Source organism: Lissotriton vulgaris, chromosome 6, assembly GCF_964263255.1.
Source record: "Lissotriton vulgaris chromosome 6, aLisVul1.2, whole genome shotgun sequence".
NCBI classification, from domain to species: domain Eukaryota; kingdom Metazoa; phylum Chordata; class Amphibia; order Caudata; family Salamandridae; genus Lissotriton; species Lissotriton vulgaris.
Window position 1 is genome coordinate 1,673,031,814 of NC_141694.1, and position 26,425 is coordinate 1,673,058,238.

The window sequence follows — 26,425 nt, forward strand, 5'->3', positions numbered from 1 at the left end:
AGTTGGCCCACCTAATAAGCAGTCTTTACTGTGTCCTGTTGCTTGAGAAGAACGGTGTGGAGGGAGTTTCGCACTCAGGAATTTTGATTGAAGGCTTTTCTGAAGAGTCTGGCTTCCAGATCTTCTTTCCTGAATAACGTGGCTTTCTTGTAGATGGTTTCTTCGGGGTCTGATTTTTGCGAATGTTTGCATAGATGGTGTTGAGTAGCCTAAACGTGGGAAGATGGATGCTGTTATTGCATATAAATGGCCGTGCGTCAACCTGTAGAAGCGTAGACCTCTTGAACAAGCTGGCTGGTAATTAGTACTTCGTCCCTGTGGACTGAGGACGAACTGGTGGGTGATCCAAGGACCTCAGTCCCTTAACTGTCAGGGTTTGTGTGTTGGGCCTGCCTATGTGGTTGAGTCAAAACAATGAAGGCGGAGTATGCGATCTGCTCCCCAATAAGAGAATCTTCTTTAATCCACTTAAGTAGAAAAAACTCCTTTATCTCAACAAGAATTGTCAGTACCAATAGTTCTTTTGTTGCTCTTTTGACTACTGGTCAAAACACAATAGTCTGCTGCTTTGGGGGGAAAAACACAAAACCATTGCTTTCTGTATACAGCGCACCTAGCGAAAAATAATTTCGTGTGACTGATGCAGTGTACATTTGAGTTCAAAAACAGCCCCTTGTGCATTACCGTACAAGCACTCCAAATGGACCGATAAGTCAAACTTCCAAGAGTCAGGTGAGCGTGAAATATATTTCTGGCTGAAGTCAAAGCCCAGTATATATATTTGAAAGAATTGCAACAGTAACTGTTGCATCCACCTGCACATGCATGACAGACTTAGCTTTCCAGATAAGCAGTGATGTTTGCTTTACTATCCACATTACTCTTGAGTCAATCGCATATGATAGTTCAGTTGATATTGAAAAGATTTGTAGAGGGCACATATACCTTGAGGCGTCTTGGCTGTCTGTGATTAGTGGAAGTGGCCAATTTAGTTTGAGAAAAGCCACGTTTTTAACGACTTTCCAAAAGCCAAGAGAGTAGTGGCGGACTTCAGATTTTGAGGAACACTTTTCCATTTTAGAGCAAAACGTCTAATGAAACTCCTGCCTTCCCAGTTCACACGCTTATGTGGAGAGCAACCAGATTTCTTGAGTGGCTTGAGCATAGGGATCTGCCTGGAGAATACAATTTAAAGTTGTTCTTCTTGTAGTCTGGCCTATTCCTTAAGTGCTTTGAATGCTATGCAGAGTGCCTTAAAAGCGGTATGCCGATCGATAGGCAGCCAATGTAGCTTACTTGTGGCCTGGGATGTTAACTGGAATCGGGATATTAGGAAGCATCCGTGCTGCAGTATTCTGCGTAGTCTGGAGTTTGTTTAATGACCCTTTTTGGTAGATTTTTGTAAAGCCCATTGCAGTAGTCCAGTCTTGCAAGGACTAAAGCTGTGACCACAGTCTTTGAGGAATCAAAGGGTATGAGATGGACAATTTTCTTTGTTGACCTCAAGGTGTTTAATAGGAGGATATGACATCTTCGACTTTCTTTATAGGTGAGCTTGTCATCTATGAGAACACCTACAGTTTTTTTAAAAAACTTTTGTGGCTGGCATGGGGAGTATCCCTAGGTCATTAGGCCACCAAGAGGAGGACCAAAAGGAAACATTGTTTCCGAAAAGCATGACTTCTGTCTTTGTTGAATTTAATTTGAGACATTTGTCAGAAATCCAATTACTGACTGACCATTTAGTTCTGGAAAGTCTCACCTGGATTGTGGACGTCATTGGAGAGTAAAACAATGATCTGGGTGTCATCTGTGTAGGTGACCAGTGAAAAACCAAAATACTTAATCAAATTGGCCAGGGGAGTGACATAGACATTGAACAGGGTCGGGTTCAATGAGTCCTGTAGAACCCCACAAGGTAAAACAAATGGGTTTGAGGTGAATCCCTGATGGGTTACCTAGTGAATCCTATCGGTGAGAAAGGAGCTAAGTAGGGCGGGCTGTGCTTTGATCCTGATAACCCACTTACTGTCAATCGGATGAATGTGATTGGCTGTGTCAAAAGCATCAGACGGGTTGAGTAAGATGAGAGCTGCTTTGCCGCCCTTAGCTAAGGATGATCTAATTTCCACTATAGCCACAATGAGCCCAGTTCCTGTACTGTGGCCACTTCTGAATCCAAACTGGGTCTCGTCAAGATTGTTAATTTCGATATATGAAGACAATTGAATGTTCATGGCTTTTTCAGCCATCTTGGCTGGAAACAGAAGCCTGGATATAGGATGGTAGCTATTAGCATCTTGAGGATTTAGGTTGGGGTTCTTTATAAATGTTTCAATTGCTTAGGGTAGTGTCCTGTGCTGAAGATCTTAGCCAAGTAGTTAGTAACATCGTCAACAAGTTGAATTATTGCAGGTGGGCAAGGGTCTAATGGGTACCCAGACTTGATGGTAAGAATCAGCTGTCTGACTTGATCAACCAAAAGATGTGTAAATTCATGAAAGGTAGTTTGTTCATATTCATTTGGCAGCTCAGAATACTGGCATCTAATGGAAAATCTATCAAAGATTTCCTTCACTTTGTTCTGAAAGAAATTGGCCAGGGTGTTACAGAAATCCTGGCTGCTACCCGGTGTGTTGGAGGCAGGCATTGTGGTGAGTTTAGTAACTGTTTGGAAAAGTTCCTTCATAGAATTTTTGGAAGACTCTTTTTTGTTGCCTAAAGAAGGCAGATTTTTCTTTTAGTGTACGTCTTTTTTGTATTGTGCTTTATATTTATCTTTTTCCAAGTTGGTATAATTCTTCCTCCATACACGTACCTGCCTGCTGCAGCTTTGTTTGAGAGCTCTTATTTCCCTAAACCAAGGACCGGAATGTTAACGCCTTTTTATGCATTCTAGGGTTAGCGGGTGCTAGAGTATTTATTGTCAACAGTAACAATGATTCATAGTCTGTAGAAAAAGTTTATCTGGGTCCGCTGACAGAGCTGGCTCGGTTTTAGCTAATAGACGACTAAGATCGGGTGCTTAGATTTTGTGTCACAAATGGTCAATTTGTGTATTGCAAGAGGAAATCGTCAGTGTTTTTATTTTTTATTTTTTAGAAGTTGTTTCTATTTCAAAGGTCATTGCTTCGTGATTGGTCCAAGATATGAATTTCCTTCTGGAATTCTTTTCTCTGAAAACCTATTTCATGTTGTTTGGTGACTTCAGTTGTCATTTAGAGAACAGCTCTGACCGGGACACAGAAGCACTATTAGATAGCATGTCCTGCCTCTGCCTAACCCAGATCATAGTTGGCCCTCACTACCTTGCTGGCCATACACTTGATGGCGTCTTTATTAATAATACCTATTTGGCTAGCACAGATATCCTCAATCTGACCTGAACCAATCACAAAGCAGTGACCTTATAGAAGAAGTCCATTGAAGGAATGTGTTTTCTTGAGTTAAATGTTTAAGTTTAATGCTTCACATTTGTTAAGGGTGGCTGGAGAGAAGGTGGCTGTGTCACAGTAGATAACTGCTAGACCTCTTCCTTTCTTGTGTAACCAGTCTAATATATGTATAGTGTATCCCGGGGGAATAGCCAGTACCGTATCAGGGCCTGATGTAGGGTCAGCCCAAGTTTCGGTGACGAAGGTCAAATCTATATTATAACTATCCATAAAGTCTGGGACCTTGCATTAATCAATGCACATTTGATTTTAGGGTTCTTGGTGCCTTTGTTTGTGTGCTTGCCTGGCCTAGCCGAAGAAAGTGATGGATAGCAGCCATGTGGCTTGTAGTTTAGAAACCTGAGGTTACACGTCTGACATAGTGTGAGAGGCATCTATGTCTACTGAAGGGTTTTGTGGTCTTACCTGATTTAAGGACTAAAAGTTCTTCTCTGGAGAAGATCGGTCATTGTGAGGGCTGGGGATTGAAACCGCCAGGGGGCCACCTGGGCACTGTGTGGATGTGTGCCATCAGTGTGTCCGCAGTGCACGGTAGCGCTGTGTAGTTGACTAAATAGTCCGTCATAAAGGATGGGCGTGGCTTCAATACAACGCTTTGCAGCACGATCAAGGAAAAACAAGTGGATTTAAAAATAGACCAACTGGGGTCCAGCAACCCCCTTGTCTAGTCACAGGCTCCCTTGAGGGTAAGGACTACTGGTTAACCAAAATGCTCGCAGGGGAGAAAGTTAAAATATAAACAGATTAAAACTGGGTTAGAGCCCTGAGCAATATGGTGGCCACATAAGAGCCCCTGAAAATAACACCAAAGTGCCTATAAGGAAAGCAAAGGTGTGGGCTGCACACACCTGGATCACAGAGGATATGCTGTGAGATATCTGACCGGTACCCCCGGAAGCATGGGAGAGGAAATGGTCCACCAGGGATTGCACCCTCCAAATCGCATATATACAAAAGAGCAATTCTAGTGTTGAATATGTATTGTGTCCGCAGGTAATTTCCCAATTCGTGGTGCACCATATGGTATCCAGTTAATCTGTCCAACAAAAGAGGCAAATAAAAATAAATAAATAAGGGAAGTCCTCACATACCTACCCAGGAGTTGTGCTTCATCCTCTGATCTCCATGTTCCTAGAAAAATATTATGATGAGGAATAGGTCTCCTTCAAGGTAGGGAGCACCTTGAGGATTTTTGAGGGGAAGGTGATTCGGAATACATGAATAATCATCACTTAGGTGTCTCAAGTCTATCTGTACTATGGTAAGTTCCCAGGAGATGGATACATTTTGTTGAATATTTTCATGATGTCCTGTGCCTGGTCTTGCCTGTGCCCACTGAAATAAAGAGCAGATATTTGATATTCTTGACTGGTAATGTTTTTTAATGCCGAATTTTGAAATGTCGATTCAGATTTGTTGGCTGTGTCATTCGAGAGCAATACTGGAGATTAACGTACATTTGTGCTGTCTTGGTAGCAGCGTTTCATTACTACCATGTTGTAGGCTTCTCGGAGGCCTTGCAAGATGAGAAGTGGCGACTGGTTTTCATCCAAGGCAATACGTAGATATTCTCTAATGTCTGTTAGGACCCATTCAGCTTCTCAGGCAGGTCTGAACCTGAATAATACTTGTATAGTAAATTATTGGTCTAAGTAAGATGTCTGAGTGGAGTGGAAGGTTTGAGTTCTGATAGAAATGTAATGAGCCTGTGAGGGTCTGCAGCTGTTTTTTTATTTAGAAAAGGGCTAAGCATAGCATACTACAGTTACCAGCTATACTGTGTAGCAGATACATTCATGATCTTGGTGCCATTTTGCAGAAAAAAAGTCAAAACATTTTTTCTACATGTGCTCCACATGGTTTGACTAGTAAGTCTTGGTAGGAGGTATTGGGGCTGTACCAGGGGAAATGGTGGGACTTCTAGATTGTTGGGTATTATCAAATGTTAGTATTTTTTTAATTGATGATTTCTAATAGATCCTAACAGAGTTTGTGAATGGCAACTGAAATGCTTCTCTAAGCAGGTGGGCCAGTCAGCTCCAGGTGAGTCTTGTATAGTTGAAACGTTTTGAGGGCTTCCATGATTTGGTTGGTGTGGTACAGTTTCTTAAACCTTTTTTTGTACAGTGTAGTGGCAATCAATCATATGGATATTTCTTGGTATTTTTATCAGAATCGGGCTGCATTTTCCCTAATTTCGTTCCATTTTCCAAATAATGACTTTTAAGTTGCTACATTTTCATCACATCACTTGTTCTTTGCTTTAATATCTAATTTATTTTTCTTCTGTTGTCTACGTGCTTTATCTAGTGGTAGGATATTTTAGTATATTAATATGGATTTGTTGCAGATCTGTAACTTTTGTTATGTCTCTTCTATAAACTCAGGGGAATCATACCCACCTATCTTACTGGAACTATTTTGTTGTTATTTTTTGCACTGACTCCATTGATGTGGGTTTCCAAAGATTATGTTGAGGAGCTCAGAATATGGGTGGACCGCTAAAAATGTTGCATACTCGGACAGACCAGCTACTCTCAAGCACTTCTAAAGGATTGTTGCACATAGACTCACAAATAACATTTTAAATGAGTGGAATGGAGAGGTATTGATGAATTAGTATTTAGCACAGACGCAAGTTTTTTACGCTTATTTAACTGTGTCAACATTTTGGACTTCATGCATGCGCAGTTACAGGAATGTATGCTTTTATATTCTGATATGCCTGAGTATTTTTAGTACTTTCAATTGTGTTAAAAACATGGGCACTATACATTAGTGTTTGATGCTATAAGATTAACAAATACGTTTTAGTTTGCAAAATATCTTTCATGAATGTTACGCAAGGGCAAAGCAATAAAATAAAAAATAACAAAGGGCTTCCGAAAAGATGCAGCTTGCTAAAGGGCCGAATTAGTTTACTCTTGTGATACCAGGCAAGCAAACACAAATGTGCAGTACTTGATAAAGACTGGCACTGTCATTGCAACCTTGGAGAAAGGCACTTGACACCACAAGTTATGTGTTGCCTAAAAAGTTTCTCAAATCTGATGATTTCTCAATATGGGTAAAATGTTCTGGTTCTTTCCGAAAATCACAAAGATGTGAAGAGCAGTACTGTGTCAACAATGAAGTGCAAATGTGTTCTTACACCTTCCTGTTTGCTTTTAGGCTGGTCATCGGGCTATCCACTCCAGTCTCTTTTGGAATGTTTTCAGTGCACCAGACAAGATGAGCATATTTCCTATGGGGAAATGGAACTGCCAGTTCCTCCGTTTGGGTGCACGTTTTGTACAGGTGAGTGCAAAGCTAACTTGCGTAGCTGGGGATTTCATTCCAGCTGTATGCGAGGTTGGGGTGGTCAGGTGCAAAGACTTTGTAAAGCAACAGACTGCTCTTCATGCAGCATTCACAAGAAAATGTAGTATTATAACATGCTGCTTTGACATAGTAATTCTGACAAACAGCAGGTTACAGCAACTTGTATTTATTCATAACTGAGTATAAGTTAGAGAAAACCCAAAAAAGGCAGTCCAGTCTGAAACATGTTACTCAGCTTTATGGTACCCAGCATTACTAACTGACCCTGCCACCCAGGTTCCGGCCGCATGTTTTGAGTGTGTGCATACCAAATAAAACGCCTGGTGTGTGCGTTTTTTTTAATATGTTATGGAGACAGTTTTTGTTTCAATTGAAATTGTTCCAGTGTTCAGTGCGGTCATTTGTTTTGCAGCACCAGACATGCATCATGTTCTTGCAGTAGCAAATGAAGAAGGCTTGGTCAGTCTGTACAAGACTGCGTCAAACACACAGATTTTTAGAGGTATATATTATTTTCCTTTTACCAATCATCTAAAATAAATTACTAAATATCTGCACATTTTATGCCGTTTTGCACCTGCAGGTGTAGAAAAGAATTGCAGTACAACGTGTAGTAAATTACAGTATTACTCCAACACTAGCTATACGTGCCTCTAAAAACACCTTAGCTAACAGAGTGTTGGTGGTTCTCTAAGAGTACACATTTGCTAAGCAGCTAAAGCTGCATTTCGTTCATACTTTCTGGGAGAATGGTGTGGTTTGTACACTGTCTTAGTAAATGCAACCATTTAACAAGTTTAAATGCTGGTACAATTCCAGCTCCTCGATTGCAACTTGAGCACAGCACCTGAACTGAAAAAAGTTTCTCTTTTGGTTTGTTACTGGAACATACTTGCTTATTATGAAAATGTGGACACCTTTTGCTCTAAATTTCAGAATGGATGGCTCACTCAAATGCAGTTTTTGACATCGCTTGGGTCCCTGGGGAGCACAAGTTGGTAAGATGACAGTCTTCCTGTATAAATTCTACCAGCCATTCTCTATTAGATTATTGCAATTGGAATTATCTGTTTGTTTTTTTAATTTATTTTTTATTCACCCCAACTCACTTTTTGGAGCTTTGATTTTTAATATAAGGTGACTGCTTCAGGAGATCAAACTGCAAAACTGTGGGACGTGAGAGCTGGCGAACTTATAGGTGCTTGCAAAGGCCATCAGTGCAGTCTGAAATCCGTGGCCTTCTCCAAGTTTGAGCAAGGCAAGTATAAAGTAAAATAAAAGGATACACTTTCTAAGAGTGCACCAGTCTATGGTACAAACAAAGACAACCATTTTGGAATGTTTCCAGTTCAGTGCAAGAGGCGTTTCACTGTACTAAATTAAAGTACTCCACTATGTCAGTAAAATGAATATTGCACTGCTTTTATTGATTCAGTTATAGCAAGGTTGGCAAGTATGTTATGATATCTTGGGCAAAGAGATGTGCATCAGTTGTCACTGTTTTAACAATATTATCTTTACACTGAGGCATCTAGTCGCTCATATTGTTAGCGCGACATACATGTATTCCGTTTAGGAAGTACAAGGCACTAGCATCATGAAGATGTGTTCTGTTGGAATATAAGGCTAGCAAAATATCTTTATTTGTGTCTTCAAGGAGGCCTGGCATAGACAAAACAGGACTAACATTGGCCTCTTTCATGAGGTGTTCCTTCCATAATCAATAAAGTATAAGGAGAATATCGCTTGCCAAGGTTCTTTCCCACCCTTCCAATGGAAGAGTGTCGGTGCTTGTAACCGCATTTAAACTTGCATTGTACAAGTCTTTCATTTCCCAGGTTATGTAAAAGGTGACTGAATGCATGAACTGTTTTGATAAGTTTACTAACGCACGCCCCACTAATATCTAATCCCTTTTAACTGTGTGTGTGATAGCAGAATGTTAAGTGATTGAAGAGGGACATGAGGGCGGGAGCTAATTTTTGAACAGTCCTTTTTGACCACCACTCAGTCCGTCCACCTCTTATTGGATCTTTTCTTACTACTTTGCCAACTGCGTCGTTTTACCTGCACCTTTGTCCACCTTCAATTTGGAGCTAAATTGACCGTACCGACCATAGTTAAATTTTGTGTCCTTGATTTATATTAACTATCGTCAGGGTGACTGGAATTAGGCGGCAGGGTTCATTAAATTATGTGGCAAGAAAGGCAAATAATGCGGCACATTTTGTGATAGTATAACTTCAATATTTTGGCATACTTTTACACTTGTTAACACTGCCTGGGTATTGGTGCACCTCATTAGTACCAGTTTAACACCCAAATATAGCACTAAACAATGAAAACATCACCACTCAACCTTTGCAAAGGGCCTTAACTGCACGCAAGCACCTCACTCCGTTTTTTGTAACTTTTGAACCGTTTTGAGCTAGAAACACATTTTTTTGTTAACATCAGCAGATTATTCCGCAGATGGATTATAGCCCGCCATAGCAGGCTATACCGGCTATTAAAGGCCCGCTGCAGCGTTAAAGGCCCGAGCCGAAGGCGAGGGACTTTAACAAGGCAGCTGGGACTTTAATAGCCGGTATAGCACTGCTACGAAGGCTATAAGGCTATTGGAATATTCTGCCACTAGAGGGCAGAATGTTCTAACAAATAAAACAAAGCCTTCAGGGAGCGCGAAGGGATTGAAATCCCCTCAGGCTCCCTGAGGCCTTTGTTCACAGCCAGAGCTGTGAACAAAGAAACATTGGAATGTTGGAGCTCCGGGCTTATACCATCCGTTATAAGCCCGGAGCTACTCCATTGTTTTCGATGGATCTACCAACATTTCAGTGTTCTAATACACCTCATCATTTGAAATCAATTTATCTTTAGTGCTATAATATAGGAGTTTACTATATCATTAAGCACATTTCTTTTGGCTGTGTAGTGCTTAATGACATGTTGAAATTTTAAAATAAGTTTGCCTAACTGTCAGCATTGTCACATAGTGACCCCTGTCCATTAATAAACAATGGTTATTTTGTAACCTATACATTACTTTGATCAATTCAATATTTTTGTCTCAATTGTAGTGTGAACTTGGGATGTGCATCTTTGTTTCATAGGTAGTTTTTTTATGAACCTTGCCATTTGAAAAGGTAAGATAGACCAAACGAAAGTTGAATGCATGGAGACAGGTTGGGTATTTATTATGAGAATGTAGATTGTGTTAATTACAAGGAGTAATGCTGTCCCTGATGGCATAGGTAACTGTTAAAGAAACCTAACCTTGAACCTAAGGGCCTTAATAGTTGTTACCCCATTTCCAGGTTTCCTTTTCAAGCTAAAATTATAGAGAAGGCCTTAAATTGGCAATTGGCTACTTTTATTCAGAAACACCAGCTCCTAGATCCCACTCAGTTCAGATTTAGGAGCGGCCACAGCACGGAAACAGCTATGATAGTGGCCACTGACAGGGCAACTCTTAATAGAGGTGGGAGAGCAGTCCATATCCTTCTAGATTTGTCACCTACATTTGATACGGTCAACTACGGATTGTGGGTTGACCGTCTCTACAGTATTGGAATTAATGGGGCCGCACTGGCTCGTATAAAATTCCTTCTTCATGACAGAGAGCAAACAGTGTCTCTGAAGGAGTTAAAATCTGAACCCTTTTCCCTGCCCTGCGGAGCCCCTAAGGGGTTCTTTGCTGAGCCCAACACTGTTTAATGTAAATGTTAAATCACTGGCTGGACTGATAAAAATCATTTAGCTTCTCCTTTACGTCCTCTGCAGATGACACCCAGATCGTTGTCTCCCTTTCAAGCAGTGACGTCAACACCATAAATAGACTTCATAAGTGTATGTTGGCAGTTAATGACTGGATGGATAAAACAGCTTGAACTTAAATTCTGGGAAGACGGAGGTCCTTCTGTTTGACAAGGAGGTTTCCCTCCGATTACCATCTTGGTGGTTAAGCATTAAGGAATCTCCCAGTAACTGTTAGGAAGGCAAAAAACATAGGTGTCTTACTGGACAACAAACTCGCCTTTGGTGATCATGTTAATGTCACTATCTCCTCTATTTTTTTACACACCAAAAACTGTAAGATCCTTCTTTATATTCCACCGGCCCTGCAAAAAACTGTTGTTACCCCCTTAGTCCTGTCAAAATTAAACTACTTCAATGGTCTTTACCTGAACATGCAGTTGCAGTTTGCAAACAAGCTTCAATGTCTTCAAAGTGCAGCAGCACGTATGCTGTTTGGCGTCCCTAAGTTCCAATCTGCAACACCTGCCTTACCGGTGGCTTGCTGAAGCTCCACTGGCTACCCATCAAACAAAGAATGTGTTTTAAAGCCTTAAGAATCCCTTACAAAGCACTGCCTGATACCGGTCCGAAATATCTTGTAGCTAGTTTTAAATGGTATTACCCCAACTCAGACTTGCGCTCTACGATATTCAGAAATGTCATTACCCTAAATACAAACGCTCCTCTTGGTGCAGGAGAAGTTTGGTGGTTTGTGATTCCAAGCTAAGGAACACCCTTCCTCTATATTTGAAATCTATGCCTGATCTGTTAGTCCTTCAAGAGATTTATTAATGATTGGGCACATGGTTAGTATCAGTGGTATCGCCAAGACCCCTCCGGGTATTAGTGCGCTTTAGAAATTCCTCTAACAAAATATAAAAGCCTATATAGGCTGTGCAGTGCACAGGTGATATAGTTCAGTTTCTAAGGGGGTCCCTCTCATACGAGCTCTTTCTAGGCCTTCAGTAAATGATCAGATTACTTGCTTCATAAATTTAATTTTCCTGGATAACTATCCTGGCACTTACTGGACTAAGCCAACAGCACAATGGTGTGGGAGGGAGGAATTATCATAGGGAAGGAGAAAGGGTGAGTAGTAGGTACTGCCCTGATGATTAACGAGTCAGAATATTAAGTGTTGCTGCTGGTGTGAGCTTTAGCGCCGTATCCCAGTCCTTACTTCTTGAGGATATACCTTAGCGATATGTTCAGACTTGGTCCCTTGACAAAACAAAACCCATCGTGCGTCTACCATGCTGCTAAAAATGTATTCACAGAACCAACTGAATTGCAATACACAGCCTCATCTGTCTCCCTGAAAATGCGTGTTAAATTATAAGCTTGACTTCTGTGAACACCAAGCATTGAAATAGAAAGCAATATTGTTTGCTCTTCACTCCTTTCCGTGGCAACAGGATTGGAAAGTTTCCTATTGATCAAAGTTTTTAATAGTGGAGGGACACTAACATACCCCAAAAAAGATACTGCTCCCCTGCAGATCTCTAGCACCAGAAACCTTGACCGGTAAACTGACCGATGTACCTTAAGTCCTCCATTGACTAACATGACTGGCTAATGGATAGGTGGTACAAATGGGAAGGATCCAGTCCGCTCAACCTATGACATCAAGCAATTGACCAACTCTGGGAAGCAGAGTACTGGGCGTGACTTTCAGCAGTGAATACGCAGAGATCGGCCACTGCATTAACATATTATTGGATATTTGCACTGCTGCTGTTCCGACTTCATCTAAGGCAATGGTCCTCCCCAATGTTGATGAAGAGGTGCGCAGCACCAGGTTTTCAGTAATACCAAGCATTATGCAAACATTTGTTGATACTCGCCCATACATGTTCATTCGAAGTACATTTAGCCTATGGATATCCGTTCCCTCATTGGATTCAACTTTTGAAGACTGATGTTTTGTACTGTTAGCAAGGCAGCGTTCCCTCTTGTTGAGTGATTCTTTGATCTTCCTGGTCAAGGGGTGCAGAAGTATCCTTCGGTGGTAGACTGAATGCATTAAAAATAAGGCAGTGCTAACAACTGGTCTAGTTTCATCATCCAGGATACATATTTTTTCATGCTGTGAGTAGCGCGTGTCCCTTCTAGTTATTGGTTTGTACGGATTACAATATTAGAACAGGGACAGCTATTAGAGCGCACATATGACAATTATTTTTGAATTCATAGATTAGGTAGTGTGAATATTTGTTAGTTCCTCAAATATCGCGCTTGAACACCTTGTGTAATCTTTGAGGGTCCGGGATGACTTGTCTTTCTGTTTTGAGAAACAGAATATTCAACAGCTTAATTTGGTCTGGTAATATTCTTTCTTTATGAAGTGTTGGACATCTTTAGCTGTGGTACCCTGGCTAATGCATCAAATGTACAACAGTGCTACAAGGTATTTGTTGTTGGGGAATGGCACTCAACAGTGGCAGTAATGGGCCTGTTTGCAAAGCCTAGCTAGGAAAATTCGAAAATCTACTATTGTATGTTTTCACCTGCTTTTGGGATATGTATCTACTCTGGTATGGTTAGCATAGCTGTAGGTTTCCCGGTCTTCGCTTCATTCTCAAAATGTATTTGGGTATTGTTTTTTCTATTTTTTTTTTTTTATACGGAAAATATTATTGTATGTGGAGAAGCACAATCACTTCACCTTATTTCCTCCCCTTTCCCACACCAGAAAAGCAACTACCTCCCTTTAAGGAAGGAAGACTAAATAGAAAATGATTGTAAACGACAAAGACTTGTAGGTTTGTCAGTGTTTGCTGCATGCTTCTCTGTAATACTCTCAGCCCTACAATTAAGATGTTAAGTGAACTCTGTCTTCAAAAATTCCACCAATCCTCATTCTGTGGATTGGCGCACTACACACAAGAACCACATGCTTTAATGAAATACTTCTACTCGCTGACCGCAAGAAGTAGGAGTGCTGAAGCTCTGTGACAAAGTAGAAGGGACAGGTTGTTTAAAATGGAACATTCCATTAACCATGGTCTAGCTCTCTAAAACCTAAGATTGCATGTTTTGGTGTTACTCAACATGCCTGATTATCTTATTAGTGGATATAGAGCATAGGTGCCAGCGCGAGACCCCAAGTCTGCAAAGAGAAACAGTACAAATGGGCGGTCCCGATGGAAATTATCTCTGCTTATTTGTCTTGTCTTCTATTTACCAATATTTCATTTTTCCTTCATCAGATTGTGTGTTTTGTGGTAGGTTGAGTATGTAATGACCATTTTTTGGTTCTTAGCCATATTTTTGATTTATGTCTCAATCCATTCTTCTTTTCTGTATTTTAACAGCTGTGTTCTGTACCGGGGGCAGAGATGGAAACATAATGGTTTGGGATACCAGGTGTAACAAGAAAGGTAGGTGATTGATTTGGTAATGTGGGCCTCAATGAGTATAGTTTAATTAAAGAATGGCCAATGAGCGATGGAAAAACTGTAACATCTTTGTTCAAGCTACCAGTGGTTTTTGTGTCTAAAGTAAGGTGCAATAAAGCCAGTGTCTAGAGACTTTTGTTGATGACTATACTGCATCGGTGAATATTTTTCAGATGGATACTACAGACATGTGAACCAAATCAGTGGTGCTCATAATACCCAAGACAAGCAAACCCCTCTGAAACTCAAGAAGAAGAAGCAGACTGTCCGTGGGCTCGCTCCTTCAGTGGTAAGGGTTTATTGGTGCAACTGTCATTTCATCCCAGAATACGGTGTTCCCATCCCAACATCACTTGTCATCCGTGGTGAACTGTGCATCGGTCGCTGCATCAAAGTGGTCCAGTCCATTGCACTTCACCCTTTTCAGAGTTGTAGGGTGTCCTCTCTTCAAGAGCCAATGTTTCATGCTTAGCATTCATTTTCATGGTACATACTATTTGTTTCCTCAAAACTACGAGGGTGAGAGTCCCTGGCGGTCCTCGCCAAGGGAATCGGAAGTACTTTCCACATTGAGGAATGTAACCACAGTTTGCAGTCTCCTCTGCTGAAGGGGTCTGAGCCATGTTGCATGTTCTGATAAACTCATTTCCCTGTTGTTTTAGATCAGTGATGGGCAAAATAGTGCTTTATTACATTAATTTAGAAATCCATTTTATGTCTGTAAAAATCAAGGGAATAATAAAAACTGGCATCTTCAGTGATCATACTTTCCCGTCACAAAACCTGTTCTTGTTTTAAGAGGAAATGCATGAATCGCTTATACATCATTAGCAAAGAGTGCACCTATGACTCCTCCATCAGTGTTGGGCAGCGCATGCGCTCATGCTAGTACTCTTGGCTTTCCTTCAGCTGGGTTCTACTGGTAGCGATGATTGGTTCCCACATAGTTATGCTTCTTGCACCTCACCCAATCAATCGCCAGCATCTTCTGATATTTTGTCATAACCCATGAGCTTATCTCTGGTGCATCCCTCTGTGACTGACCTCCCTGTCTCTGGACTTCTACTGCCAGCAGTCCCACTCTTCGTAGATTGTTATACTAGTCCTGCCCCATGTAACCTGGTGATGTAAGATCTGTTTCTGACAGTGAGTCTAAACTAAAATGCTGTCCCTGTGTCTTGTCTTCTTATTGCTGCTAGGATTCCCAGCAGAGTGTCACTGTGGTCCTCTTCCAGGATGAGCACACGCTTGTCTCTGCTGGAGCTGTCGATGGGTAAGTGAGAAAAGCAGAACACACTTTTTAAAATGGTTTCCTTTGATGACTTTCTCCTGTCAATTGCAGACACTCTGTAGTAAACTCTCATTTGGACCTTTTGACAACAATTTTGTAATGGGTAACATTGAGCACAAAATCGCCCTTGCAGCACAGTAGATCAGAGGTAAGCAGTATTAAAGACCAGCTAGAGTTTGAGTGGTGTTAGACGGACCGGGAGGGTCGGCCGAGGATAAGGGGAGAGGTCTCCGGGGAGAGCCGCCTCCGACGATCGTACAGACAAGTAACTTCCCCCCCACAGACGGACACCACACAAGGGCAAAGTTCAACGATACTTTATAGGCAATTCTTTTAGGTACGATGATGGTACAAGGAGGTCTGGACTCAGGGGTCCCCTCGGTTCTGGTCTCTGGTTTGGGAAAAGGGTAGCGGGACAGTCTTGTTACCAAAAGGTGGAAATAGCTCTCAATCCTCGAGCTCGGCGTTCTAGATGATCGGGCCGCGGCGGAGCCAGCAGGTCCCGAGATGGACGAAGGAAGCGACGGTCCGCGGCGGAGCCAGCAGGTCCCGATGAAGGTGGTAGTTACAAACGGTCCGCGGCCACGCCAGCAGGTCCCGACGACTATGATGGTTTACGAAGGTTACGAAGGTTGCGGCAGCGCCAGCAGGCAGGATGATGATGCGCAAGGCAGAGCTACGGCAGCGCCAGTAGTCCGTCAAGGATGAGTTCTTCTCTGCGTCTCTCGACTCCAGGATACAACTGCCTTCCTGCTCTGGAGCTGCCCCAGTTATAGGGCTGGTGCCCTTTGATGTCCGGACCCTCGCACTTGGAGGTCGGGAGGTCCGGGATGAGGGAGTCCAGACACCCAGCAGGGGGGTGGAGCCAGCGCCCGGGGAGGCGATGGGCGAGCGGCACTTGGCGGGGGAGAGCCATCGACGCCTCTTTCTCCCATTGACTTGCCAAGTAGCCCGCTCACCTCCTGGGTGGATGGTGGTGCCGGGATGTCTGAGGCCTGGCTAGGCCCAGGGTTGAGGTCGATCGGGGGCCAGGCGGCCTCGTGGTGGAGTGTCCAAGATGGCGCCCAGGCTGGGCGCGTGGGCCAGTAGTGGGTCGGGCCCACTAGGTCGATATGTTCAGGGGCCGGTGTCCCGGAGGGGACGGAAGACGAGCAGTGGTGGTGTGTGGCACTTGTGGGACCGGGCTCGGGCCTGGTCGGGCCGAGGGGGGAGCGGCCCCTCGGGTGGCCTGTCCAACATGCGTCCCCCCCAGCTGAAGGCGGGGAGAGTCACCCATCCTCTTGGGGACTCTCCTCGTCGAGGCGGAAAAACCGGGACAGGCCATCCGCGTTGGCGTGATCTGGCCCAGGCCGGTGCTCAACAGTGAAGTCCATTCCTTGTAGGGAGATGGACCAACGTAGTAGTTTCGGGTTTTCCCCCCGCATCTGCATCAGCCACTGCAGGGGTCGATGGTCGGTCTGCACCCGAAAGTGTGTGCCAAAGAGGTAGGGCCGGAGCTTTTTGAGGGCCCATACCACAGCGAAGGCCTCCCTCTCTATGGTGCTCCAGCGTTGTTCTCGGGGTAGGAGTCGCCTGCTGATGAAGGCCACTGGCTGATCAAGGCCTTCGGTGTTCACTTGAGATAGGACTGCCCCAATGCCATGGTCGGAGGCATCCGTCTGGACGACGAACTCCCGGCTGTAGTCGGGGGCCTGGAGCACAGGGGCGGAGCACATGGCGGCCTTCAATTGTTCGAAGGCTGTTTGACAATCCGGGGTCCAGTTGACTTTCTTGGGTTGATTTTTGGACGTGAGTTCTGTGAGGGGCCCCACTATGGTACCATAGTCTTTCACGAACCTTCGGTAATAGCCCGTGAGGCCCAGGAAGGCGCGCACCTCGGTCTGGGTGATGGGGGGCTGCCAGGACTGGATGGCGGCAATCTTGAGCTGCAGAGGGGCCACCAGGCCGCTTCCCACCTGGTGTCCGAGGTAGGTTACGGACCCCTGACCAATTTGGCATTTGCTGGCCTTGATCGTGAGGCCAGCCCGCTGGAGGGCCTGTAGCACCGCTCTGAGGTGGTGGAGGTGCTCGGGCCAATGGTGGCTGTATACAGCGATGTCGTCTAGGTAGGCGGCGCTGAATCCTTCGAGCCCTGCCAGGACCTGGTTGACGAGTCGCTGAAATGTTGCTGGAGCATTCTTCATGCCAAAGGGCATGACCTTGAAATGGTAATGGCCATCAGGGGTGGAAAAGGCAGAACGTTCTTGGGCCCGGGGTGTGAGGCCGATCTGCCAGTAGCCCGCCGTCAGGTCGAAAATACTGAGGTAGCGGGCAGCTCCCATGCGGTCGATTAGTTCGTCTGCCCGGGGGATGGGATGTGCGTCTGTTCGAGTGACCGCATTCAAGCCCCGGTAGTCGACGCAGAACCGGAGTTCTGGTGTGGTGCCGGGAGCGGCTGCTTTGGGGACCAGTACTACAGGGCTGGCCCAGGGGCTGTCTGAGGGCTCGATGACCCAGAGCGTGAGCATTTTGGTCACTTCTTCCTGGATGCAGGCCCGTACCCGATCTGGCACGCGGTAGGCCCGGTGGCGGATAGGGGGGTTGTCCCCCGTGTCCACGTCGTGCACACACCAGGAAGTGACACCTGGGGTGAGGGAAAACAGGCTGGCGAACTGCAACAGAAGGTCTCGACACTCCTGGCGTTGTTCCCGGGTGAGGGCCTCCGAGAGTCGGACCCCATCCACGGAGCCGTCTTTCTCCCGAGTCCGTAGGAGGTCAGGGAGGGGTTCGGAGTCTTCTTCGGCCCCATTGTCTGTGGCCATCAGGAGGCTGAGTTCTGAACGCACAAAGTGGGGTTTCAGTCTATTGGTGTGGAGAACCCGGAGGGGGTTCCGGGCAGATTCCATGTCGATGAGATAGGTGGCAGGGCCCTTGCGCTCGACTACTTTGAAGGGCCCCGTCCATTTGTCTTGCAGGGCGCAGGGTTCGGTGGGGGACATCACCCATACCTGCTGCCCAGGTTCAAATTCGATGGAGGAGGCATTCCGGTCATACCACTTTTTCATGTCCTCTTGACTGGCCTCTAGGTTGGCTTTTGCCAGCTCTCGGAACCGCCGGGTCTGGTTGCGGAGGGTTAGGAGGTATCGGAAGACATCTGGGGGGTTCTTTAGAGGGGGCATCTCCCAGCCTTCTTTGACTAGGCTGAGCGGCCCCCGTACTGGATGTCCATACAGCAGTTCAAACGGGCTGAAGCCGAGGGACTTCTGGGGGACCTCCCGATATGCGAAGAGGAGGCACGGCAGCAGTACATCCCACTGGCGACGGAGGGGCTCTTCCAACCCCCCAATCATCCCTTTGAGCGTGCGGTTGAACCGCTCAACGAGTCCGTTTCCTTGAGGGTGATAGGGGGTCGTGAATCGGTAGGTAACCCCACACTGTTGCCAGAGGGACTTCATATATTTGGAAATAAAGTTCGTGCCTCTGTCGCTGACGACTTCTCGGGGGAAGCCCACACGGGAGAAGATTCCCATCAGAGCCCGGCCGACTACCGGGGCTGTCACAGTCCGCAGGGGAACAGCCTCGGGGTAGCGGGTGGCGTGGTCCACTAGCACCAGGATGAACCTATGGCCTTGTTTTGTACGCGGGTCCAGGGGCCCCACAATGTCTATCCCGACTCTCTCGAACGGGGTGGTGACCACGGGAAAAGGTTGCAGGGGGGCTTTTAGTTTGCGGCCGCTCTTTCCACTGGCTTGGCATGTGGGGCAAGATCGGCAATGCTGGTGGACATCGTCCCTCATTTTAGGCCAGAAGAAGTGGGTCACCAGGCGGCTGTAGGTTTTATCTTGACCCAGGTGTCCAGCCAGGGGGACATCGTGGGCCAGGTTTAGCAGAAAGTCTCTAAAACAGAGGGGCACCACTAGCACTCGGCTGGCCCCCAACTCCGCGATTCTTTGTTCACTGTATAGCAGATCATTGTCCCAGTAGATCCAATGTGTTCCGGAGGTATCCCCTGCGCTTTGGGCGAGGGCTTGTTGGCGGAGTCCCTCGAGGGAGGGACAGGTCTTCTGTTCTTGGCGAAACTGTTCTTGTGTGGGCCCCCCCTCTTGAGGCCACTGGTCGAGGTTAGCGAGGTCTGGAGGTTGAGCTGGTTCTGGGGGGACGTCACGGTCGGTGGTTTCGGCTGGGGCGACCGGAGGCGGAGGCGCCGGCCATTCGGGTTCCTCGGGTCGGGGTTTGGTACGGGCGGCCATGGACCGGGTGGTGACGCAGGCCCAGTCCGGGATGCCTAACATCCCCAGGTGTTCTCGTCGTTCTACGGCTGCCCACGGAGAGCTTTCAAGGTCATTCCCCAGGAGGCAGTCTACGGGGGCATCGTCTCGGACCGTTACTTTCAACATGCCGGAGACCCCTCCCCATTCGAAAGGGACGCAGGCCATCCGACACAGACTCTCTGAATTGTCGGCTGAACGGACAGGGCAGAGAATGTTTGGTAGGAACTGTTCTGGTGCCACCAGGTGACAGCGGACGGCTGTCACACTGGCCCCGGTGTCACGGAGGGCTTCGGCCCGGCGTCCATTGATGCTCACCCATTGGCTGTACTTCTGGGTGTTAGCGGGTAGGGGGACCCGCGGGACCATGTCTTTTCCCCCTAAGCAGGCTAGAGCCATGGCAGCTGGCTCCCATTCTTGATGTTCTTGCTCATACTCTTCTTGTTCCTCTGAGATCTGTTCCTCCCCCAGAGCAGCAGCGGCTACTTGGCGGGGTCTTGGGCTCTGGTACTGGGGGCAGTTTGGGTCGTTTGCATAGTGTCCGACTCGTTGGCATCGATGGCACGTAACCTTTCGCTCGATATCCCGGTCGCGCCGGGGTGCTGCCCCGGTTGGCCGGGGGGGTGGTGCTGGTAGCGGGGGCGACCGGAGCGTTGTCTCTTCCGCGTCCTTGGCCTCCTCCTCCTCCTCGGGGACGGTGCTGACCGTTGTTGTTCCGGCTCTGTTCATAGGACCCATTCCGGCCCACTCTGGTGATTTCCCACCGGTCAGCTTCGGCTGCGAGCTGTCGGGGATCGGTCAATTTGCTGTCGAGGAGGTGCTGGCGGAGCTCAATGAAGCAATTGTTCGATAGATGCTCCCATACCATGAGATTGAAGAGCTGTTCGTAAGTTGTGACATTGCTTCCTTTGATCCAGCCCTCGAAGGCTCGGCTAAAATAGTTTACATAGTCCACCCAAGTTGTACCCGGGATGCGGGTGCAGTCTCGGAACCTCTGACGGTACATCTCGGGTGTGAGGCCATAGCAGGTGAGGAGTGCAGCTTTCATATGGTCATAGGAGGTCATCTGGTGGTCCGGGAGCTGTAGCAGGGCGTCGCGGCCCTCATTGAGGAATCTCCCCCATAGACCGGCCCCCCAGTCGCTTCTATCGATCCGGTGGGCGGTCATAGCGATTTCGTAGGCCTTAAACCATTGCTGGATGTCGTCCTCTCGGAAGTATTCTCGAACGACATCCTTGGGGATGTGTACCTTTTTCTCTGTTGCCCCTGGGGTGTGGGGTTGCTCGGGCACCCCTCCTTCTTTATTCTGCTTGCGTAGGTCGATCTCCGCTAATTTCTGCTCGTGTTCATATGCCAATTTTTTCTCCTCGAGCTCCCTTTGTCTCTGTTTTTCCTCTCTTTCTTCTCGGAGACGCAGGTGCTCTAAGTTTATTTTTTGTTCGGCCATCTTAAGTTCAACATCCATTTTGAGCCGGGCCATTTCTAGCTCGTGTAGTCGGGTTTTTTCTCTTTCCTGGATCTCGTCTTGCGAGAGACCCGTTCTTCGCTCCTCAGGGGCCGTGGTGTTTTTTTCTATTGCTGCGATGTTTTGATCGGGGGTTCCGGCAGCCCCGGTTTCTGCCCAAGACTCTAGGGCATGCTTGAAATCGTCTTTGGTACTTAGACCGGTGGTAGCGATACCTAGTTCGATGCAGAATTGTTTTAATTCACGATGGCTGTACTCGTCCAATTTCTCCATCTGAAATTTCTCGGTGGATCCGCTTTCTTTGTTTGACATCGTGATTCGGTCGTGGGGTGAGCTACTCTCTGTACGATTATGCGGTGATTCGGATCGCGCCGCTGGCCACCAATGTTAGACGGACCGGGAGGGTCGGCCGAGGATAAGGGGAGAGGTCTCCGGGGAGAGCCGCCTCCGACGATCGTACAGACAAGTAACTTCCCCCCCACAGACGGACACCACACAAGGGCAAAGTTCAACGATACTTTATAGGCAATCTTTTAGGTACGATGATGGTACAAGGAGGTCTGGACTCAGGGGTCCCCTCGGTTCTGGTCTCTGGTTTGGGAAAAGGGTAGCGGGACAGTCTTGTTACCAAAAGGTGGAAATAGCTCTCAATCCTCGAGCTCGGCGTTCTAGATGATCGGGCCGCGGCGGAGCCAGCAGGTCCCGAGATGGACGAAGGAAGCGACGGTCCGCGGCGGAGCCAGCAGGTCCCGATGAAGGTGGTAGTTACAAACGGTCCGCGGCCACGCCAGCAGGTCCCGACGACGATGATGGTTTACGAAGGTTACGAAGGTTGCGGCAGCGCCAGCAGGCAGGATGATGATGCGCAAGGCAGAGCTACGGCAGCGCCAGTAGTCCGTCAAGGATGAGTTCTTCTCTGCGTCTCTCGACTCCAGGATACAACTGCCTTCCTGCTCTGGAGCTGCCCCAGTTATAGGGCTGGTGCCCTTTGATGTCCGGACCCTCGCACTTGGAGGTCGGGAGGTCCGGGATGAGGGAGTCCAGACACCCAGCAGGGGGGTGGAGCCAGCGCCCGGGGAGGCGATGGGCGAGCGGCACTTGGCGGGGGAGAGCCATCGACGCCTCTTTCTCCCATTGACTTGCCAAGTAGCCCGCTCACCTCCTGGGTGGATGGTGGTGCCGGGATGTCTGAGGCCTGGCTAGGCCCAGGGTTGAGGTCGATCGGGGGCCAGGCGGCCTCGTGGTGGAGTGTCCAAGATGGCGCCCAGGCTGGGCGCGTGGGCCAGTAGTGGGTCGGGCCCACGAGGTCGATATGTTCAGGGGCCGGTGTCCCGGAGGGGACGGAAGACGAGCAGTGGTGGTGTGTGGCACTTGTGGGACCGGGCTCGGGCCTGGTCGGGCCGAGGGGGGAGAGGCCCTTCGGGTGGCCTGTCCAACAAGTGGATTCACTATAAAGTTTTTTTTATTTTTAGTAACTGCACTAAACTCCTTGTAGAGGGCCTGCTTTGTGGCCCTTGGTTCTGTCCAATGTGCTGCAGTTGGCCCTCTGAGTTTTTCACAGAAACTGCCTTTGTAGAGACACCTGCTGTCTTCTATGAAAAATCCACATTTTGTCAGAGAAACACCCCTCTGTACTTGCCAGAACTAGTGATTTATTTGGGGAAATGACCTCCGCTGTGAATACATTGGATGAGTCCTGTCGAACCGGCATCCAGCGCCAGCAGCAACATTTGTTTGGTACTTAACAGTGAGCCTAGTTCACAGAATCGGTGCTTCAAATGCTGTCTGTATAGCAACTTGGCTACCCCGGAGCAGGTAACAACAGCTTCACCTGTGTCTTAGCACAGCCTTGTGGGGCGGAAGCATCCGATCTTTCCTTTTCCTGATGGTTTCCCCTACACTTCAATCTTAGGGATCAGGTCCATGCAGGGTTGCCAAACCATGGTAATTCTTGTACAGAACGGCGGCACGTTTTCCACCCAGCTCCACTCCTTTTGCACTCTACTTTCAAGTCTTGAGAGATCTTTACAGGGCATGATATTGCTCTAAATTAATGTGTGTTGCATTTGCCTGGATTCACCACATGTGGCCACATTGCAACACACAGGTAACCCTAGGACTTAAAATTAAAACCTTTGTGTTTCATAAATAAAACCATTGTGGCTCAGGTTCTAGGTTTTGTTTTGCGTTCTACAGTAATTCCTGCCTAATTCCCCCTTATGCTTCCCTGTCCCTGCTCGCTTACTCGCGGGTCCTGCCTGGGCTTCTGTAGCCATTGATGTCGCTGCTGGAGAGCATTTCTAGCTGTAGTGTCTCAGGTAACTGATCATTTGTCCTAAATGTGTGCTTGACTAATACCATATTCTTAGCATTTTAAACCATAAATGGAGGAGGATACATGTCTGCCGCTCAGTACGTATAAATAGGGTAGTATTGTACGCAACCAGAGCTTGTTCAACAACATCTGTGGGGAACAAATTGTTGTAGATTGTTAGGTATTCAGTCCATTGTAAGATCTGTACAACTTGTGGGTTTTTTGGAAAACCTTTATTGGACAATATGTGCAAACAAATACGGGCCTACAACCCTCAGGCCGGCCTCGACAATAAAAGGCACATCAGCATGCAATTAGGCGACTCAGCAGCATATCAGAGCAGGCACAAGTAATCCAGAGTACGCTATACATAATCGCGCCACCGAGAGGCAGGATAATGAGGTTTAATTTTAAAGTTTTTAAATGAGTCCATAGCATTAAGGTCAAGAAGGATCCGAGTCAGAACAATACGATGAGGACCGAAGTGGGCAATAAACATCATAGTAGTCAGCAAGCATTTTCCACAAAACAATCAATTGTAAGCAAGTAAGTCAGGATAGAAAATAAATCCGCCACCTAGTGACCTCCAATCGCTACCCACCAGTTCCCAATCCACCCTCTGACCCAAGAAAATAAGGAAGGAAAGGAATAAAGGATAAAAGTGATAAAAAGAGAAAAAGGAAGAAAAAGAGGCCCATAGAAACTAAAACGATCGACAAAAATTACCCCCCCACCCTACACGCATGCAGAGGCTACGGCCTACCCCCCCCTAGCAGTGTGTCTGTCGCCCCAAAGGAGTGCCCGAAATGCAGAAGAGAGAAGAAGAAGAAAGAGAAAGAAAAAATTCACGTTTGATCGGAGGAGGGCCCAGGATATTAACAAAGCAGACAATAACGTTACCCACGGCCGCCCAACCCCAGGCCCCGACCTAGTACCTAATCAACCTGTACCTCCAACAATTGTCATTTACAGTCCCGGCCATGCACGTAGGAAGTTGCAGCATAAGAAAAAGCATCATCAGCCCTGTCCCCTTCGAACCAGCGTGACAACAGAGTACAGTTCCAGAACAGCTAACATGGACGGAAAGGGCCACCGTGGAATCCAATGCAGAAGTCGAGGCGCCTGCGACGAGGCAAACTGGCTTGGAGGTCGGTAGCAGGGGGCCCAAGAAATTTTCACTGCCAATCCGAAAACAGCACAACGGGGAGCAAGACCAGATGAGAGTTCCAGCATAGCGGTCAAACGATGCACAAACAGCAAGTCCAAAAGGACGCAAAGAAGCAAGTCTCCAGAGAACAAAGGAGAAGGGCAACATGGCGTCTGAGTCTTAATCACCGGCCCTCGCGAAGGAGCAGTGTCACCGAACTTCCCCAAGTCAAAGCCGAAGAATACTGCAGCAGACACTGAGGCGCGCTCATCCATCGCCTCCGTACACTCCAGAGCGGATGATCCACCGTCGAACAATGGAGGATGTGGCGTAGTGTGCAGCGCTGAGGGGCCATCGTGACCAGCTGGAAGGACCTCAGTGAGCCGGGCCCCCAAACCGTTAGCAGAGTGTTGAAAGGCCATACGCAGGTCCTCGAGTGCATCCAGGATATCCCGAAGCCCCAGCGGTGGATCCGGAATGGAGGATGCATCATTGGCCACCATCTTGTGCGCACAGCTATAAAGCGCCACGAAAAGCAAGTTTCACTCGTCAGCCAGCCGCCCTCGATAAGTCCGTGAAATGTCTGCAGGGCACTGCTGGGACAGTGATAGGAAGGCAGCCGGTAGCAGGGAAGCTTCAATGAAGAAGAAGCCGGCGGAGCAGGGAATCCCTCTGGCAGGCACTGGGTTGCAGACGCGGAAAATGGCGTCCGCCACGGGGGAGTGCAACAAAGAAACAATCCCGGCCCTCTACCAGCAAGGCCGGGACACAATGCGCGGGAGCCGATACAGTGTTGCAGGTAGGGCGCGCTGGAAAGCCGGGCCGAGGAAAGCTACGATGGAAAAGCCCAGCGCCAGTCTGCAGATACAGTCCACCGGTTCCTCCCCCTCCGCAGCGGCCGCTGCTGTTGTCGCCGTCGGCCGTCTCCGTAACTCAAGGACCCGGCTGCGGCCACTCGAGAGGCCGGGATAGAAACAGAGGCTCTTCACCACCGGGATCGCGCCGCTTTCACCGGGGTTTGCAGCAGCGGGAACAGGAGCGTCTCCTAGGTAAGTGTGGCGCACGGAGGTGCAGGATTGAAAGCAGGATGTTGATAAAAAAAACAACTTGTGGGTTTTTAAATTATTCTTATCAAATCAATTTCTATTTTTTCTGCCTTGATTGACCGTGTATTCGATTTTGAGCACTGCTTTATCATCCATGGGTTTGCTGGGTTAGCCAATATGTCTTTCTCAAATTGCAGCGTGGTGAAGGTTTGGGACCTACGCAAGACCTACACCGCTTATCGACAGGACCCTGTGCCATCCAAGGCGTTTGCCTATCCAGGGACCAGCACTCGTAAACTTGGTAAGCGGGTGCTCAAATACCTAAGTGAATAGAAACTGTGCCCCCTCTCGTATGGACTGTAATAATCTCCTGGTTCTGCAGTGACACTTACAAAGGAATGTAAAGAACACTGCCACAATGCTTGTTTTCCAGTTAACACTTTGTAGCTGGTTTTACATTGGTTCTACATTGATTCTTTTTGGCATCTCCTGTGGTTAGAAGACTGTTTGGAAATGAGTGAGATTGGAGCTAGAATTCATGCTGCCTTATAGGATTCTCATTAAAATCTCCAATTTGGAAATGGAAATGTGTAGTTTCATTGATTCAGTTTGACAGTTCAGGTGTTTCATGAGTTCAGTCTTAGAATGTTTTAAGTGAACTGTCCCTCTCCTTCATCTCTGTTCTGTCAATCACCCTCCCAAAGCAGCGTCAATGTCATATCTTCAACACTAATGGTCTCATTTCCGTGGGCCACAGATTCCCCATCAGACGACGTTAATGCAGCACCGAAGAGTGACCACTTAATGACCAGTTCTGCTTAAAGTTGTTTATCACTAGATTTCTACATGCACGAATATTCAAAGCATTTGGGTTCCAAACTGAGACCTATTTATTTTTTCTTGACTGAAGGATGTTCTTGTCTGCTGAAACCTGTATTTTTTC

At 47.1% G+C, this 26,425-nt stretch overlaps 2 protein-coding genes across 2 annotated transcripts in view; one reads left to right on the forward strand and one right to left on the reverse strand.

Annotated features, from left to right (window-relative positions):
* The window catches only part of INTS7 (integrator complex subunit 7), a 363,775-nt gene that overhangs the window by 146,608 nt on the left and 190,742 nt on the right, over positions 1-26,425 (reverse strand). The window lies entirely within an intron of this gene.
* The window catches only part of DTL (denticleless E3 ubiquitin protein ligase adapter), a 78,511-nt gene that overhangs the window by 649 nt on the left and 51,437 nt on the right, over positions 1-26,425 (forward strand). Inside the window, exons 2-9 of the mRNA XM_086927849.1 lie at positions 6,627-6,752; positions 7,189-7,278; positions 7,713-7,774; positions 7,914-8,034; positions 13,889-13,954; positions 14,146-14,261; positions 15,172-15,245; positions 25,680-25,783. Coding sequence (XP_086783975.1) covers positions 6,627-6,752; positions 7,189-7,278; positions 7,713-7,774; positions 7,914-8,034; positions 13,889-13,954; positions 14,146-14,261; positions 15,172-15,245; positions 25,680-25,783 — 759 coding nt within the window. The remainder of the gene's footprint in view (positions 1-6,626; positions 6,753-7,188; positions 7,279-7,712; positions 7,775-7,913; positions 8,035-13,888; positions 13,955-14,145; positions 14,262-15,171; positions 15,246-25,679; positions 25,784-26,425) is intronic.